Here is a 20614-nt window from a genome sequence, read left to right on the forward strand (position 1 = left end):
TACCCCTTACACTATTTTCTTCTATGCACCATGAGTCTTATCAGTGCAGTTTTTATATCCAGGCAGCCTTTATGTGGTGCTAATGAAAAAAGTTTAGCAACCACTTAGCCACAGACAGTCTGTTCCCCGACTGAGCAGTGTGAGGAGACAGCACAGGGTAGAGCCATGTGTACAGATCACAGCGTAATCTGCACTCACATGAGATGAAATGTGAGCAGACACATTGACGAACCGTGCGCTCACACGTCTCAATTACAGGCTGGGAAAGTAAACACGAGAGAGGCGTGTTAAGTGTGTGCATACACCTGTTAATTATCCTGCCGTACAAATGAGGCTTAAAAAGGGAAGAGGGTTTTATTTCATTTTTTCCCTTCAGCGATAATCTGTTTTGAAAACGTACAATTGTTTCGCTCCGCTAGGCACCGGAGTATATTTAAAGAGAGATTTCTGTATAATCCAGCCATTCTTAGCTATGCATATAGCTATACTTAGTAGCGATTAGTGAGAGTGGTGTCTTGGCTCACAGCTCCGTTAAGCCTTGGATTGCAAACAACAAATTGGTTTTACTCCGAAAGGCAAAAATGTATGTGAATAGAATCATACACTGTATATATTGCTCTGTTAGAGATATGGCATTCATCTGGCCTCTATAGTGAGTATAAGGCTACATTCACACTTCCATCTGACCCGTTCTAGTGCTGTTTTTACTTGGACAATACCCAGACCCATAGAGTTTCATTTATCCATACACATCTGTTTTAAAAATGGATCTGTATGTCCAATCCGTGAGAGTCAGAGCATGTCCTACTCAAGAAACTCAGCCACTAAAGTCTATGTGAAACCATGTATGACATGTTGAAGGCATCTTTCAGTTATAGCCAAGTTTCATCAATTTTTCACTAAGAGTCAATGGATGAAAAAGTTCAGAGAACAAAAAGGGAAACTACCAGCATATCTGAGAAAAAAAAATAAGTTTTTTTTTCTAGGATGGGTGAACTAAGCCTAACACTTTGGGTGATTGTAGTTTTTTTGAACACAGCTCACATACTGGCATGTACTTGTTGATGCTTTCCTTCACTCAGTACAATTATCCAATTTATCATCCTGTGACCACGGTCCATGGCTTACCAGCCAACACTAACCCCACACCCCATGACGGAGTCTAATGGTAGCAGGGATTGTGGTTACCTGATTGACAGAGATCTAGTGGTCACCATTTATGGTGTGTCTACATCTTAAAGAATATCTCCAGATACATTCACTACCAACTTGCCCAATTAAAGCCAGTGTTTCCCAAACCCCAGTCCTCAAGGCCCCCAACAGATCAGGTTTTCAGGATTTTCTTAGTATTGCTCAGGTGAGAGAACCTGTGTCAATTTCTGATGCTTTGATAAGAATTCCAAAACCTGTTGAATACTAAGGAAATCCTGAAATCTGTTGAGGGCCATGAAAACTGGAATTTGAGAAACACCGATCTAGACTAATAAACTGGGTGACAAACTGTGTATTTTCCTAAGCTTTTCAGACTTTATATAAATGCTTCTCCCATCAAAACCCACAAAGGCTCCATATATCATTAAGGTAATAATTTTAATACAGTATATTTACACTGACCTTGAAATCTAAGAGAGTTCCTATGCACCGTGTAAGCTGTTTGTTCCTACAGAGTTTACAGAACTATAATTTATCACAAGGACAAATTACTTTGAAAATCAGTTTTACATCTATATAATAAAGACAACATATATTTCTCAAAAACACAATATATAGCTTGACCATACTGCATAAGAACAGAACACAACCCACATAGGTCACAGGACCTGGCTGAGGATGCCAGGTAGGGTTTTTACAGATGGAACTATGGCCCTTGTAATAAAACAGCTCAAATAATAATGTTCATGAACATTTCTATTCTTCCACTACATTGATAAAAGTAATCACAGTACACAACCCCATGTGGTGTCTGTGCCAGAGGCTACTAGGAGAGGCAGCTTTTTAACCATTCATATGGCACCCAACATATTTGTAGCTTAAGTCAGTGACTGTACATCATCTGACTCAGAAATTATGCTAGTAAAGACTATGTGCCAACATCATGACTGATAATTGTAACAACAAGACTTTGGGAAATCTTGTGACTTCCCCAAATATTGGTGGTTAGTGTTAAGGATTCCATATGATCCAAGAGTTGTTCAATGGACAAAGTGGGTGTCATTTATGTGCTGCTGACTAATTTCAGAAGGTTAGGAAGATATTCTTTACAGTAAGAGTGATAAAGATGTGGAATGTTCTATTACAATGGCAAAATGTAATAACAGCATAATTTACATAATATGATACAAAAACCTTACAAACCAAACATGCATACTGTACGCGATAGGCGATGCTATATATCATACATTCAGATCAGAGGTGCCAAGGAAGAAACCAGCATAAAATTGAACATCAGACATAGGACAGACATATGGTATGCAATCAGAGCAACTAGATCTGCAGGACGAAACCTCCAATGATTTCCAAAATGACAGCACCCTTGTTTTTAATCGAGAATTCATTGTTGGTCTTAGCTCACAAATCCCAACAAAGTGATCTTCTCAAATATATCTCCGACACTTCTGTAGACCATTTTTGGACAGATTCCCCAGATTCTACCAGGGAACAAAGTGATGTTCTCAAATATATCTCCGACACTTCTTTAAACCATTTCTGGACAGATTTCCAAGATTCTACCAAGGAAAGATCTTCTTTCCTCTAAGAGTGAATGGCTAAGGCCCATGGACATTAATGTCAATTCGTTATAACTGAAATGATTGCCTTAATACTATATTTCATCATGCACATGAGGAAAGTTATAACTCCAGGTTTATGGACACTCACCAAACAAAAAGTACTTAAAGGGTAAGTGAACTTTCAAATCATTGTTGACATGTTGAAGCCTGTGTTCAGTACTGTTGATCACTGGGGGTCTGGGTCCAGAGACCTCCATGATGGCTCTAACTAAGGGGCAGAAGTGCTCAGCTTATGCTTGATGGAAAGTCTAGGGGGTTCATTCACCACTTAAGCTGAACACTTCTGCAATTAGTATTAGCAATTGGTGGGAGTTTTAGGATATGGATATCCAATGTTCTTCAGGGGCTACAACATATCAAAAGTTATTTAAAAGTCTAGGTAACCACTAAACTATGGAAGGTCATGGATTTGATGTTTGTTAAAACTATCCTGATTGTGAAAGACAACTCAAAACTCTTCCTTAGCTGCAATATATTACACTTTCTAGTGTGGCACTCCTCACAACTACAATAGTTTGATGAGCTGTTTCAGAATAACTGTACAATACATTGGAATTCTGACTACTCTCGGACAATGTTTTTGTAACCTGCTGTATGTTAGGAAAAAACTGAACAGTTAAGTGATGCTTGAGTTGCCTTGATGCGCACAGCTATTTGGAGCCGTGGCTTTATAAGGACAAAGAGCTTCAACAAAGCCTGATGGTTTCTGCAGGAGAACGTGGCTGAACAATCCACACTTATGACCAGCCTTGAGAAGGACAGAGCTTTCAAAAAGTGGTCCTCAAGCTTAAAAATGCTTGGCCGTGAATAACAGTACAAAGAAAATGGTCACATGCATGTAAAACAGCTTCTATAATGTTTCTATATCTATGTTACTTCTGTTTTTATTTTTTATAGAACAGCTACCCCTACTTTTAGGAAAAGCTAAATGAGGATGAATCTGGGTCAAGTGTAAATGGCAAATGAAGTCAAAAAGATCTATTATGTGGAAAGACGTCTGTAATCCCAGACCACGTTTGCCTACAGAATGGGGACCACTTAATTATTCTGGTATGTTTCTTATTATTTGGATAACTTTGACACAATATATAATTGACCTTTATTTGAATTTACTTTTCAAATTCCCGGAAAACTTTTTGCAGAGCTCCCAACATGTGATCTTCTCATACATGACATCTCTGACACTTGAGAATCTAAATGAACTCAAATGTGCGGCTGTATTGTTCACAAATTGTCATTTGTTCTTATATTAAAGGAAGAGGCACTTACAGGGTCTTACTGGACTGTGCATACAGTTCTGGGGTACCAAGCCTGGCAGGACAGATGTGGATGCCCGACTGCTCAGATCAATGACAGAAGGTGGTGTCACCGGAGGCTGTTGGAGACTAGGCTGATGGGAGCTCAGGTCATGCGAGGACTGACTTGGTGGAATACCGTTTTCGGAGAGAAACTCTTCCAGGTCCATATACTCCAGCTGGAAGGTATCTCCATCATACGGTAGGGTCTTGTCCCAGAGCGTTGGCCCCAAGAAAGCCGACTGCGGGACAGTGGAACTTGACGTGTCATCTTCAAGCTTCTTTTCCTTGTCTTTTTCTTTACAGAAGGCTAAATGGGTAAAGATGGAATCATTTAATATCGGATAATGTGCAGCATGTTATAGCAAGATGACCAAAGACGGGAAAGCTGATATTTTCTCAGGCTCATCATGTAGTGTACTTAACACCAGCATAATGAAACATTGACATGCACATGGCAACCGGGAAGACACCAAGAAACAGAAATATTACCATTTTACATGTTGTGCTTCTGGTTTCTGGACACAGCTTTGGATGACTGTGCCATTACTTGGTGACTGAATCATGCATCATTTTACATGCATCATACATCATTAATATTAACATCACACGTATCAAATCATTTATACAGGCATGTATTACATCATATCATTTATACATGTATCACATGCATCATACATCATATGTATTCCATCATACATCATTAATATATATATATATATATATCACAAGTATTGGATCATACATCATATGGATTCCATCATACATCATGTATACATATATCACATGTATCAGACCATTTATACATACAACATACAAATATATATTAATGATGTCTGATCCAATACACAACATATCATACATCATTCATCAAAATAATGTTTGTATGAATTACACATTTTGTGTTTCTTTTTACATTCTGAAGAACATAAACCAGAGGTAGTAATCAAAAGTTTTCAGGCTTGTGCTCACATTTCTCTTCACATTTGCAAGATTGCTGTAATCTCATTATGTGATCGGTTCAGTGGAATCATGTGATTGGTACATTCTGCCGCCTCAGTTACCTAACCTCATCAGTACAAGGCGTTCATGGCTCAGGTAGAACTACAGATCTCAGAAAGCCTTGAGCGATGGTGCAGCCAGGTGTATTTCCCGCATTAGTGCTGTGTGTGCAGAATACATGGCTGCTTTTTGCTGGGATGTTTTAGGAGTTTGTGTCCTTTTCAGTGAATTGTAGCGGAACGTCAACTTTAAAGGTGCAAATTACTTAGAAAATAATGAATTAACTAATTTATGGACGCATCCATGAGAGAGGGATCTGGCCAACATACCTACATCATACTGTAATATGGTGGGACAGCTTTATACTTTTTTGATCAAAACAGTGTTTACCAAGTACCCTATGTTTATTATTTAATGCACTTGCTTTTTTACTTAACTTAATGAAAATAAATATGTGCCCACTTTGATTTTTCCTTTGGTTTTGCTTGCTTTTATGGCCAGTGTGAACATGCTTTTACATCATGCATGTTATTCAAGTCTACTCCAGTTCAGTTTTTTTGTGTAATATGTCCAGATGCAGCAGTGGGGATCATACCGTAATATGTACAGGTGTAGCAGTGGGGATCATACCGTAATATGTACAGGTGTAGCAGTGGGGATCATACCGTAATATATGCAGATGTAGCAGTGGGGATCATACCATAATATGTGCAGATGTAGCAGTGGGGATCATACCGTAATATATGCAGATGTAGAAGTGGGGATCATACCGTAGAATGTCCAGATGCAGCAGTGGGGATCATACCGTAATATGTGCAGATGTAGCAGTGGGGATCATACCGTAATATGTCCTGATGTAGCAGTGGTAATCATACCGTAATATGTGCAGATGTAGAAGTGGGGATCATACCGTAGAATGTCCAGATGCAGCAGTGGGGATCATACCATCATATGTGCAGATGTAGCAGTGGGGATCATACCGTAATATATGCAGATGTAGCAGTGGGGATCATACAGTAGCATGTCCAGATGTAGCAGTGGTAAACATACCGCAATATGTGCAGATGTAGAAGTAGTAATCATACCGTAATATGTGCAGATGTAGCAGTGGGGATCATACCGTAGCATGTCCAGATGTAGCAGTGGTAATCATACCGTAATATGTGCAGATGTAGCAGTGGGGATCATACCGTAATATGTGCAGATGTAGCAGTGAGGATCATACGTAATATGTGCAGATGTAGCAGTGGTAATTATACCGTAATATGAGCAGATGTAGCAGTGAGGATCATACCGTAATATGTCCAGATGTAGCAGTGGTAATCATACCGTAATATATGCAGATGTAGCAGTGGGGATCATACCGTAATATGTCCTGATGTAGCAGTGGTAATCATACCGCAATATGTGCAGATGTAGAAGTGGGGATCATACCGTAGAATGTCCAGATGCAGCAGTGGGGATCATACCGTCATATGTGCAGATGTAACAGTGGGGATCATACCGTAATATATGCAGATGTAGCAGTGGGGATCATACAGTAGCATGTCCAGATGTAACAGTGGTAATCATACCGCAATATGTGCAGATGTAGCAGTGGGGATCATACCGTAATATGTGCAGATGTAGCAGTGAGGATCATACCGTAATATGTGCAGATGTAGCAGTGGTAATTATACCGTAATATGTGCAGATGTAGCAGTGAGGATCATACCGTAATATGTCCAGATGTAGCAGTGGTAATCATACCGTAATATGTGCAGATGTAGCAGTGGGGATCATACCATAATATGTACAGATGTAGCAGTGGTAATCATACCGCAATATGTACAGATGTAGCAGTGGGGATCATACCGTAGAATGTCCAGATGCAGCAGTGGGTATCATACCGTAATATGTGCAGATGTAGCAGTGGGGATCATACCGTAGTATGTCCAGATGTAGCAGTGGTAATCATACCGTAATATGTGCAGATGTAGCAGTGGGGATCATACCATAATATGTAGATGTAGCAGTGGTAATCATACCGCAATATGTGCAGATGTAGCAGTGGGGATCATACCGTAATATATGCAGATGTAGCAGTGGTAATCATACCGCAATATGTGCAGATGTAGCAGTGGGGATCATACCGTAGCATGTCAAGATGTAGCAGTGGTAATCATACCGCAATATGTGCAGATGTAGAAGTGGGGATCATACCGTAGAATGTCCAGATGTAGCAGTGGGGATCATACCGTAGCATGTCCAGATGTAGCAGTGGTAATCATACCGCAATATGTGCAGATGTAGAAGTGGGGATCATACCGTAGAATGTCCAGATGTAGCAGTGGGGATCATACCGTCATATGTGCAGATGTAGCAGTGGGGATCATACCGTAATATGGCCAGATGTAGCAATGGTAATCATACCGCAATATGTACAGATGTAGCAGTGGGGATCATACCATAATATGTCCAGATGTAGCAGTGGTAATCATACTGCAATATGTGCAGATGTAGCAGTGGGGATCATACCGTAATATGTCCAGATGTAGCAGTGGTAATCATAACGTAATAAGTGCAGATGTAGCAGTGGGGATCATACCGTAGCATGTCCAGATGTAGTAGTGGTAATCATACCGTAATATGTGCAGATGTAGCAGTGGGGATCATACCGTAATATGTGCAGATGTAGCAGTGAGGATCATACCGTAATATGTGCAGATGTAGCAGTGGAAATTATACCGTAATATGTGCAGATGTAGCAGTGGGGATCATACCGTAGTATGTCCAGATGTAGCAGTGGTAATCATACCGTAATATGTGCAGATGTAGCAGTGGGGATCATACCGTAATATGTGCAGATGTAGCAGTGGGGATCATACCGTAATATGTACAGATGGAGCAGTGGGGATCATACCGTAATATGTGCAGATGTAGCAGTGGGGATCATACCGTAATATGTCCAGATGTAGCAATGGGGATCATACCATAATATGTCCAGATGTAGCAGTGAGGATCATACCGTAATATGTACAGATCTACCAGAGGGGATCATACCGTAATATGTACAGATGTGGCAATGAGGATCATACCGTAATATGTGCAGATGTAGCAGTGGGGATCATACCGTAATATGTGCAGATGTAGCAGTGGTAATCATACCGTAATATGTGCAGATGCAGCAGTGGGGATCATACCGTAATATGTGCAGATGTGGCAGTGGGGATCATACCGTAATATGTGCAGATGTAGCAGTGGGGATCATACCGTAATATGTACAGATGTGGCAGTGAGGATCATACCGTAATATGTACAGATCTACCAGAGGGTATCAACCCACAATATGTACAGATGTAGAGGTGGGGATCATACCGTAATATGTCCAGATGTAGCAGAGAGGATCATACCGTAATATGTACAGATGTAGCAGTGGGGAACATATGTCCTGAAGTAGCAGTGGGGATCATAGCGTAATATGTGCAGATGTAGCAGAGGGGATCATACCGTAATATGTACAGATGTAGCAGTGGGGATCAACCCGTAATATATCCAGATGTAGCAGTGGGGATCATACTGTAATATGTCCAGATGTAGCAGTGGGGTTCATACCGTAATATTACAGATTTGGCAGTGGCGATCATACCGCAATATGTCCAGATGTTACAGTGGGGTTTATACCGTAATATGTACAGATGCAGCAGTGGGAATCATACCGTAATATGTACAGATGTAGCAGTGGGGATCGTACCGTAATACGTCCAGATGTTACAGTGGGGATTATACCGTAATATGTCCAGATGTAGCAGTGGGGATCATACCGTAATATGCACAGAAGTAGCAGTGAGGATCATACCGTAATATGTCCAGATGTAGCAGTGGGGATCAACCCGTAATATGTAGAGATGCAGCAGTGGGGATCATACCGTAATATGTACAGATGTTACAGTGGGGATCATACCGTAATATGTACAGATGCAGCAGTGGGGATGATACCGTAATATGTAGAGATGTGGCAGTGGGGATCATACCATAATATATACAGATGTAGCAGTGAGGATCATACCGTAATATGGCCAGATGAAGCAGTGGGGATCATACCATAATATGGCCAGATGTAGCAGTGCGGATCATACCATAATATATACAGATGTAGCAGTGAGGATCATACCGTAATATGTACAGATATAGCAGTGGAGATCATACCGTAATATGGCCAGATGTAGCAGTAGGGATCATACCGTAATATGTGCAGATGTAGCAGTGGGGATCATACCATAATATATACAGATGTAGCAGTGAGGATCATACCATAATATGTACAGATGTAGCAGTGGGAATCATACCGTAATATGTGCAGATGTAGCAGTGGGGATCATACCGTAATATGGCCAGATGTAGCAGTGGGGATCATACCATAATATGGCCAGATGTAGCAGTGGGGATCATACCATAATATATACAGATGTAGCAGTGGGAATCATACCGTAATATGTGCAGATGTAGCAGTGGGGATCATACCGTAATATGTGCAGATGTAGCAGTGGGGATCATACCATAATATATACAGATGTAGCAGTGAGGATCATACCATAATATGTACAGATGTAGCAGTGGGAATCATACCGTAATATGTGCAGATGTAGCAGTGGGGATCATACCGTAATATGGCCAGATGTAGCAGTGGGGATTATACCATAATATGGCCAGATGTAGCAGTGGGGATCATACCATAATATATACAGATGTAGCAGTGAGGATCATACCGTAATATGTATAGCTGTAGCAGTGGGGATCATACCGTAATATATACAGATGCAGCAGTGGGGATCATACCGTAATATGGCCAGATGTAGCAGTAGAGATCATACCGTAATATGGCCAGATGTAGCAGTGGGGATCATACCATAATATGGCCAGATGTAGCAGTGGGGATCATACCATAATATATACAGATGTAGCAGTGAGGATCATACCGTAATATGTACAGATGTAGCAGTGGAGATCATACCGTAATATGGTCAGATGTAGCAGTAGGGATCATACCGTAATATGTGCTGATGTAGCAGTGGGGATCATACCATAATATATACAGATGTAGCAGTGGGAATCATACCGTAATATGTGCAGATGTAGCAGTGGGGATCATACCGTAATATGTGCAGATGTAGCAGTGGGGATCATACCATAATATATACAGATGTAGCAGTGGGGATCATACCGTAATATGTATAGATGTAGCAGTGGGGATCATACCATAATATATACAGATGTAGCAATGGGGATCATACCGTAATATGGCCAGATGTAGCAGTAGAGATCATACCGTAATATGGCCAGATGTAGCAGTGGGGATCATACCATAATATGGCCAGATGTAGCAGTGGGGATCATACCATAATATATACAGATGTAGCAGTGAGGATCATACCGTAATATGTACAGATGTAGCAGTGGAGATCATACCGTAATATGGCCAGATGTAGCAGTAGGGATCATACCGTAATATGTGCTGATGTAGCAGTGGGGATCATACCATAATATATACAGATGTAGCAGTGAGGATCATACCATAATATGTACAGATGTAGCAGTGGGAATCATACCGTAATATGTGCAGATGTAGCAGTGGGGATCGTACCGTAATATGTCCAGATGTAGCAGTGGGGATCATACCATAATATGGCCAGATGTAGCAGTGAGGATCATACCATAATATATACAGATGTAGCAGTGGGAATCATACCGTAATATGTGCAGATGTAGCAGTGGGGATCATACCATAATATATACAGATGTAGCAGTGAGGATCATACCATAATATGTACAGATGTAGCAGTGGGAATCATACCGTAATATGTGCAGATGTAGCAGTGGGGATCATACCATAATATATACAGATGTAGCATTGAGGATCATACCATAATATATACAGATGTAGCAGTGGGAATCATACCGTAATATGTGCAGATGTAGCAGTGGGGATCATACCGTAATATGGCCAGATGTAGCAGTGGGGATTATACCATAATATGGCCAGATGTAGCAGTGGGGATCATACCATAATATATACAGATGTAGCAGTGAGGATCATACCGTAATATGTATAGATGTAGCAGTGGGGATCATACCGTAATATATACAGATGTAGCAGTGGGGATCATACCGTAATATTGCCAGATGTAGCAGTAGAGATCATACCGTAATATGGCCAGATGTAGCAGTGGGGATCATACAATAATATATACAGATGTAGCAGTGGGAATCATACCGTAATATGTGCAGATGTAGCAGTGGGGATCATACCGTAATATGTGCAGATGTAGCAGTGGGGATCATACCATAATATATACAGATGTAGCAGTGGGGATCATACCGTAATATTTATAGATGTAGCAGTGGGGATCATACCATAATATATACAGATGTAGCAATGGGGATCATACCGTAATATGGCCAGATGTAGCAGTAGAGATCATACCGTAATATGGCCAGATGTAGCAGTGGGGATTATACCATAATATGGCCAGATGTAGCAGTGGGGATCATACCATAATATATACAGATGTAGCAGTGAGGATCATACCGTAATATGTACAGATGTAGCAGTGGAGATCATACCGTAATATGGCCAGATGTAGCAGTAGGGATCATACCGTAATATGTGCTGATGTAGCAGTGGGGATCATACCATAATATATACAGATGTAGCAGTGAGGATCATACCATAATATGTACAGATGTAGCAGTGGGAATCATACCGTAATATGTGCAGATGTAGCAGTGGGGATCATACCGTAATATGTGCAGATGTAGCAGTGGGGATCGTACCGTAATATGGCCAGATGTAGCAGTGAGGATCATACCATAATATATACAGATGTAGCAGTGGGAATCATACCGTAATATGTGCAGATGTAGCAGTGGGGATCATACCGTAATATGTGCAGATGTAGCAGTGGGGATCATACCATAATATATACAGATGTAGCAGTGAGGATCATACCATAATATGTACAGATGTAGCAGTGGGAATCATACCGTAATATGTGCAGATGTAGCAGTGGGGATCATACCGTAATATGGCCAGATGTAGCAGTGGGGATCATAACATAATATGGCCAGATGTAGCAGTGGGGATCATACCATAATATATACAGATGTAGCAGTGAGGATCATACCATAATATATACAGATGTAGCAGTGGGAATCATACCGTAATATGTGCAGATGTAGCAGTGGGGATCATACCGTAATATGGCCAGATGTAGCAGTGGGGATTATACCATAATATGGCCAGATGTAGCAGTGGGGATCATACCATAATATATACAGATGTAGCAGTGAGGATCATACCGTAATATGTATAGATGTAGCAGTGGGGATCATACCGTAATATATACAGATGTAGCAGTGGGGATCATACTGTAATATGGCCAGATGTAGCAGTGAGGATCATACTGTAATATGGCAAGATGTAGCAGTGGGGATCATACCGTAATATATACAGATGTAGCAGTGGGGATCATACCGTAATATGTCCAGATGTAGAAGTGGGGATCATACCATAATATATACAGATGTAGCAGTTGGGATCATAATATGTACAGATGTAGCAGTGGGGATCATACTGTAATATGGCCAGATGTACCAGTGAGGATCATACTGTAATATGGCAAGATGTAGCAGTGGGGATCATACCGTAATATATACAGATGTAGCAGTGGGGATCATACCGTAATATGTCCAGATGTAGAAGTGGGGATCATACCATAATATATACAGATGTAGCAGTTGGGATCATAATATGTACAGATGTAGCAGTGGGGATCATACTGTAATATGGCCAGATGTACCAGTGAGGATCATACTGTAATATGGCAAGATGTAGCAGTGGGGATCATACCGTAATATATACAGATGTAGAAGTGGGGATCATACCGTAATATATGCAGATGTAGCAGTGGGGATCATACCGTAATATGTATAGATGTAGCAGTGGGGATCTAACCGCAATATGTGAAGATGTAGCAGTGGGGATCATAATGTAATATGTGCAGATGGAGCAGTGGGGATCATACCGTAATATGTGCAGATGTAGAAGTGGGGATCATACCATAATATATACAGATGTAGCAGTGGGGATCATACCGTAATATATACAGATGTAGAAGTGGGGATCATACCGTAATATGTACAGATGCAGCAGTGGGGATCTAACCGCAATATATACAGATGTAGCAGTGGGGATCATACCGTAATATATACAGATGTAGAAGTGGGGATCATACCATAATATATACAGATGTAGCAGTTGGGATCATAATATGTACAGATGTAGCAGTGGGGATCATACTGTAATATGGCCAGATGTACCAGTGAGGATCATACTGTAATATGGCAAGATGTAGCAGTGGGGATCATACCGTAATATGTATAGATGTAGCAGTGGGGATCTAACCGCAATATGTGAAGATGTAGCAGTGGGGATCATAATGTAATATGTGCAGATGGAGCAGTGGGGATCATACCGTAATATGTGCAGATGTAGAAGTGGGGATCATACCGTAATATATACAGATGTAGAAGTGGGGATCTAACCGCAATATATACAGATGTAGCAGTGGGGATCATACCGTAATATATACAGATGTAGCAGTGAGGATCATACCGTAATATATACAGATGTAGCAGTGGGGATCATACTGTAATATGTACAGATGTAGCAGTGGGGATCTAACCGCAATATGTGAAGATGTAGCAGTGGGGATCATACCGTAATATGTATAGATGTAGCAGTGGGGATCTAACCGCAATATGTGAAGATGTAGCAGTGGGGATCATAATGTAATATGTGCAGATGGAGCAGTGGGGATCATACCGTAATATGTGCAGATGTAGAAGTGGGGATCATACCATAATATATACAGATGTAGCAGTGGGGATCATACCGTAATATATACAGATGTAGAAGTGGGGATCATACCGTAATATGTACAGATGCAGCAGTGGGGATCTAACCGCAATATATACAGATGTAGCAGTGGGGATCATACCGTAATATATACAGATGTAGAAGTGGGGATCATACCATAATATATACAGATGTAGCAGTTGGGATCATAATATGTACAGATGTAGCAGTGGGGATCATACTGTAATATGGCCAGATGTACCAGTGAGGATCATACTGTAATATGGCAAGATGTAGCAGTGGGGATCATACCGTAATATGTGCAGATGTAGCAGTGGGGATCATACCGTAATATGTATAGATGTAGCAGTGGGGATCTAACCGCAATATGTGAAGATGTAGCAGTGGGGATCATAATGTAATATGTGCAGATGGAGCAGTGGGGATCATACCGTAATATGTGCAGATGTAGAAGTGGGGATCATACCGTAATATATACAGATGTAGAAGTGGGGATCTAACCGCAATATATACAGATGTAGCAGTGGGGATCATACCGTAATATATACAGATGTAGCAGTGAGGATCATACCGTAATATATACAGATGTAGCAGTGGGGATCATACTGTAATATGTACAGATGTAGCAGTGGGGATCTAACCGCAATATGTGAAGATGTAGCAGTGGGGATCATACCGTAATATGTGCAGATGGAGCAGTGGGGATCATAGCGCAATATGTCCAGATGTAGCAGTGGGGATAATACCGTAATATGTGCAGATGTAGCAGTGGGGATCATACCGGAATGTGTCCAGATGCAGCTGTGGGGATCATACCCCATGTATGTACAGATGTAGCAGAGAGGAGTTTGACATCTGGCACAAATCTACTGTTTTACCCCATAATGCAAAGAACTAGCAATGCACCCATGAAATCACAAATCAGCTCTGCTACATCGTCACCTAGTGCTACTAATAATACTAGTCATGAGAATAATATAATAAAATACAAAAAAAAATCATATAAGTATTAAAAATTGTCAATAATAATACAAAAATAATACAAATAATAATAATATAATACACAAATAATGATAACAATACGACTAATAACATTGTCCATCTCTAGTAAGCGTGAGTTACCATCTTCGTGATGGATGGGCAGCTTCAGAGGGTTCTCCAGCAGAGACTTCAGCACCCCGTAGGTCGGAGGTAGGAAAGTTGGGTTGAGCGGTAAGACCCTTGACATCTTCTCCATCTCCGATGGTGTGCAGGGATTTCAGGGTGGAGGAGGCAGGAGATAGCAGGCTGACCCGTGCCCTGGATAGTACAGACTGTGCAGCCTGGTGACCCGTCACACTGCCGCTCCTGTCTCTCCCACTGCAAATCCAGCTCTGTGCCGAGAGGCTGCGATCAGCCCCATCTCCATGTGCCGCGGCTGACAGGCGTGACGTCACGACCACGCCTCTTCTCCTCAAAAGGTAAGGCGGGGCGTGGCTTCGCGCTGGTCCACTTACTGTACACTGATATCTTGGTTCTAGTTGCCGCCTCACTGCTTTTTCCCCTTCACCTGTTTGCGCATTTCTCCTGCCCCGCAATCTGAATCCTGCATTACTCTAGCAACAAATTTCCGATCCGCAATGCATCAGTGATTCCTTTTTATTGCCCTAAAGTAGGTTTGGGATTAGGGTTGCACGCTATGCTTTACTGATGCTGTGCGTTTAACCCCTTCATAACTAGGCAATTTAACATTTTTTTTCCATTATTTTTGTGTAACCCTTTAAACTATGTGCCCCTAACAGCCGCGGGTGGAATGGTTATCCACCTGCGGCTGTTAACATGTTAAATGGTGATGTCAGTCTCGTAACAGTGGCATTTAACATGCCCTCGCAGGGAGCGCCGTCACTAGCTCCACCTGTCACATGATTGAGAGGCGACAATGGGTTGGCATGACAACCAGGGGTCTGCATGAGACCCCTGTAGTTTTCATTGCTGATCTGCTGTGAACAGATGAGCATTTCTGCTCCACAGTCTCTCATGGAGACTATTGAAGGAAGTAAGAAGTAAAAAAAAAAGTTTTTAATATTAAAAAAGTTAAAAAATATAAAAGTTCAAATCACCCCCCTTTCGCCCCATTCAGAATAAAACAATAAAAAAAATAATACACATATCTGGTATCTCCACATTCAGAAGCCCCATATCTATCGAAATATAAAAAAAATTAATACCGATCGGTAAATGGCGTAACAAGTAAAAAATCAAAACCCCAGAATAATGCTTCTTTGGTCACCGCAACATTACAATAACAGGTGATCAAAACATCATATCTTGCCTAAAATGGTATCAATAAAAACGTCAGCTCGGCTCTCAAAAATAAGCCATCACCCAGCCACAGGACACAGAAGCTGCAGGTCTCGGAGAATGGCGCCATTTTTTATTTACTTTACAAATTTTGGATTTTTTTGGGGGGGGAATCATAATGGCTGGTCAGTTTTAGCATTTAGTGAACATGGTAAAAACGCAATTTCACAGCACTTGGAATTTTTTTTTCCCATTTTCCAGTACATTACATGGTAAAATCAATAATGTCGTTCAATAGTACAACTCGTCCTGCAAAAAACAAGCTCTCACATGGCCATATGGACAGAAAAGTAAAAATGTTATGGCTCTGGGAAGAAGGGGAGCAACAAACAAAATAAAAAGGTTAATGCCTGTTGTACCCGACACTGGCTGAGTACGGACACCGAACGCTCCTGCCGGCGATTCAGCTGCAACTGTTTCCTAAGGCCTGTTTCATACCTCCGTCATCGGCGGTCAGTTGAAATCCGCCAAAGGTTGAAACCAGCTGATCCGTGACGGACGGATGTCAGCGGAGCACGCAGGATGAAGGATCCGTGGGAGAAGCGATGCGGCCAAATTTAAAGTGACCACGGCGGTCGCGAATTGCATGTAGATCGCGTGAGGTGGAGCACGACCGGGAGAGGGACATCGCGGGAGCTGGAGTAGCACGATCGGGAGAGGGATATCGCGGGAGCTGGAGTAGCACGATCGGGAGAGGGATATCGCGAGAGGTGGAGTAGCACGATCGGGAGAGGGATATCGCGAGAGGTGGAACGCGATCGGGATAACACGGGAGGTGGAACGCGATCGGGATAACACGGGAGGTGGAGCGCGATCGGGATATCGCGAGAGGTGGAACGCGATCGGGATAACACGGGAGGTGGAACGCGATCGGGAGAGGGATATCGCGGGAGGGACGGGTGAGTTGGAGCACGATGAGAGAGATTTTATCGGCTCCCGAAGCGGCATTTATGGGTTAATGCTGAAATTAGCGGACCGTCAAAGCAAAAAAACGTTGCAAGGTCCGTTTCATCCGCCCGGGAGCTGCTAAAATCTTGGCGGATCCGTAAAAAAAATGGGTGGGCCGGACGACCGTCAGTCAAGATCCGCCAATAATGTAAGTCTATGGGGGAAAAAAACGGATCCGCTCCTTTTTTTTAAATTTGGCGGATTTTGACTCAAGGGAAAAAACGGATGTGTGAAACAGGCCTAAGACACACAGTGTAGAGAACAGGACTCCGCCTGGCTCACAAGTGGCGGAGCAACACCTTTAAAGAAACACTTAAATGGTAACCGCCTCTTTATTTTTTATTCCATAAATCAATAATACACATGAAAATAAGCAGCTTTGTAATATATCTTATCAGGGAAATCTGCTTCTTTCTCCCCCAGGACTGATCAGTCATTTCCAAAATTTTCAAATAACGGGTAAACTCTGTATTCAGTGAAGACGGATTATTACATTACCGAGATAGGAGATGGCAGTTAGTGCTTATAAGATTCTATGTAGAGGGGATGGGGATGAGAAAAGAGGAGCTTTGCCTCTAAGGCTGTGTGCACACGCTGCGGAATCTGCTGCGGATTGATCCGCGTGAATCTTGCAAAATCCGCAGGTAAATCCGCAGGTCAAAAGACCTGCGGTTTATCTGGGGATTGGCCTGCTGTTTTGCCCTGCGGTTTATCATCTCCACAATGGAGGAGATGGTAAACCACTGCGGACTCCGCAGAAAGAATTGACATGCAATTCTTTCTGTGGATTTGAAACCGCAGCAAAATCTGAGCAGAAAATTCCGCAGCGTCTGCACAGCGGTTTTCAATTCCCATAAGAAATAATGGTACTGTACTGTACTGCGGATCCACAGCAGAATCCGCAGCGTGTGCACACAGCCTAACTCTTCCCCAATTCCTGCCACACAGGTTCGTATCAGTACAAACAGCCATCTCCAGAGGCATATCCAGGGGGGGGCAGCCGGGGAAGTTGCCCCGGGCGCAGCCAGCAGGGGGGTGCAGTCGGGCCGCCTAATGCAGCGGTCCGCAGTGTCTCCCCCCGGCGGCTGCGCTCTGCCGCCCCCCGTCCTGTGAGCCGGCTGTTCTCTGTGACGGCTGTCAAGCTGACAGCCGGCGCAGAGAAGGAGGCCGCGCCGGCTCCCAGGCAGCAATTGTACTTGGTGTCTATATGTATGTGGACACAGTATGGGGAGTGAGGATGATGGGATGTGTGCAGACACAGTATGGGGAGTCGGGGGTATGTGTGGGCAGACAGTATAGAGAGTTTGGGGGTAAATATGAGAAGACAGTATGGTGAACAGGTGGGATGTTAGAGGAGGGAGGGGAATAGTGTGAGGCAACAGTATATTGCAGCCATTTTTATTCAGGAGCATTATAATGACATTTCTATCTTTAAGGGCATCGTGTGGCAATTTGCTGCAGAAGACCGGAGAAGATGGACGTCTGCAGAGATGGCTGTGGATGAGAAAACTCATCATGGGGTCTGGACAAGAAGAAGAAAAGAAGAACCACTCCAGAGACGACGTAATCTATAAGGTACCTGGATGTAAATATTATTTGTGATACTGACTTATTCTCATGTTTTTATTTGTTAGGAACATTAAAGGGGTTGTCCAGGCTTGTGCTGAGTCTGCTGTCATTCTATGTGACTGCAGACTTCTGAATTCTCACAGTGAACACAGAACGCTGTTAGGATTCTCTCGTGCCGGTAATTTACATACATGCGGTCACATGCTGACTAGACATGTGTGGCCTCACTCAATGATAATGAACAGAGCGAGGCCGGGCACGTCTAGTCGGAATGTGGCCAGAAGTATACAAATCACATACTTGTGCTGACATGACTGTACATCGGCAAGGGAGAATCCTAAAAGTGTGCAGTGCATTCGTTGTAAGAATTCAGAAGCTGCAATGTCAGGATTCAGCTCTGCAGGTTCAGTGTCATCACATGGACACTTCACCCACATGCAATTTTCATAGTTATGGTCTTGTGACAACGAGCTTCTCTTCCTGCTTTCAGTTTTTTACTGAACGTTGAGAGCATTAGGGAGAGCAGCTCGTGGGTACATGGCTAAGTGTGCAAGTCGCATGTGTGCTGGGGGGGGCGCCGAACCAAATTCTTGCCCCGGGTGCCAGAAAGCCTAGATACGCCTCTGGCCATCTCCTCTCTAAGGCTAGTTTCACACTAGCGTATAGCCAAGATGCGGAGGGCTGCAGACTTCCTCAGTGAAGATCCACCCATGGCCCCACCTCCTCCTGTTAGCTCCGCATACCTCGGCATGCGGCGTGCGTACCCTATCTTTAGCATTGGGTACACAGGCCATGCTGATGTATGCGGATGCCTCCACATGTGTCGTTTTGACGGTACGGCGACCTGCGCCGAACGCAATGCTAAAGATAGGGTACGCACGATGTAGTTTCACACTAGCATTTCCTGGAGTTCCGGAGGAATGCGCATGGCCGCTGTGAAGCTCCGCCCACAGCCACACCTCCCCCAGTCAGCTCCGCCTATGGGCGCATGACAATGCATGCGACCTGTGTACTCTATCTTTAGCATTGGGTACGCAGGCCGTGCACAGGTATGCGTTTGCTGGCGCATGCGTCCTTTTGACGGTGCGTTCGGCGCAGGTCGGCGCACCGTCAAAAGGACATATGTGCCGGCAAACGCATAACTGCGAATCGCCTGCGTACCCAATGCTAAAGATAGGGCACCAGGTCGCATGCAGCGTCATGCGCCCATAGGCGGAGCTGACCGGAGGAGGCGCGGCAGGGGGCGGAGCTTCACGGCGGCCATGCGCATACCTCCGCAGCTCCAGGAAATTCTAGTGTGAAACTAGCCTAAGCAATGCAATATTCAGTCTTCACTGAATTCAAATTTTTAGCCATAAATTTAAAATTCTGAAAATAAATGATGATTGATGAGTCCTGGCGGAAAAAGAAGCAGATTTCACATGTTTTAATAGGACTGCCATGTTTTCGCCATGCATTAACCACAAGAAAGATACGGCATTGCCCACCAAAAGGCGTGGAAACAGAGGGGGGCAAGTACTGACATAGATGTTCCGGTCAAAAGGACCACATACAGTTGTGGCCAAACGTATTGACACCCCTGCAATTCTGTCAGGTAATACTCAGTTTCTTCCTGAAAATGATTGTAAACACAAATTCTTTGGTATTATTATCTTCATTTAATTTGTCTTAAATGAAAAAACACAAAAGAGAATGAAGCAAAAAGCAAAACATTGATCATTTCACACAAAACTCCAAAAATGGGCCAGACAAAA

General features: G+C 42.8%; 1 protein-coding gene across 2 annotated transcripts in view; it reads right to left on the minus strand.

The window, feature by feature from the left end:
* Positions 1 to 15432, minus strand: part of HLF (HLF transcription factor, PAR bZIP family member) — a 49130-nt gene extending 33698 nt beyond the window's left edge. For both annotated transcript variants that reach the window (XM_073588115.1, XM_073588114.1), the window contains exons 1-2: positions 15126 to 15432; positions 4059 to 4394 (exon numbers count right to left, since the gene is read on the minus strand). In XM_073588115.1, coding sequence (XP_073444216.1) covers positions 4059 to 4394; positions 15126 to 15240 — 451 coding nt within the window. In that variant the 5' untranslated portion in view covers positions 15241 to 15432. The remainder of the gene's footprint in view (positions 1 to 4058; positions 4395 to 15125) is intronic.
* Between the last annotated feature and the right edge of the window lie 5182 nt (positions 15433 to 20614).

This window comes from Dendrobates tinctorius, unplaced genomic scaffold, assembly GCF_039654945.1.
Source record: "Dendrobates tinctorius isolate UK_male_01 unplaced genomic scaffold, ASM3965494v1 ptg000103l, whole genome shotgun sequence".
NCBI classification, from domain to species: domain Eukaryota; kingdom Metazoa; phylum Chordata; class Amphibia; order Anura; family Dendrobatidae; genus Dendrobates; species Dendrobates tinctorius.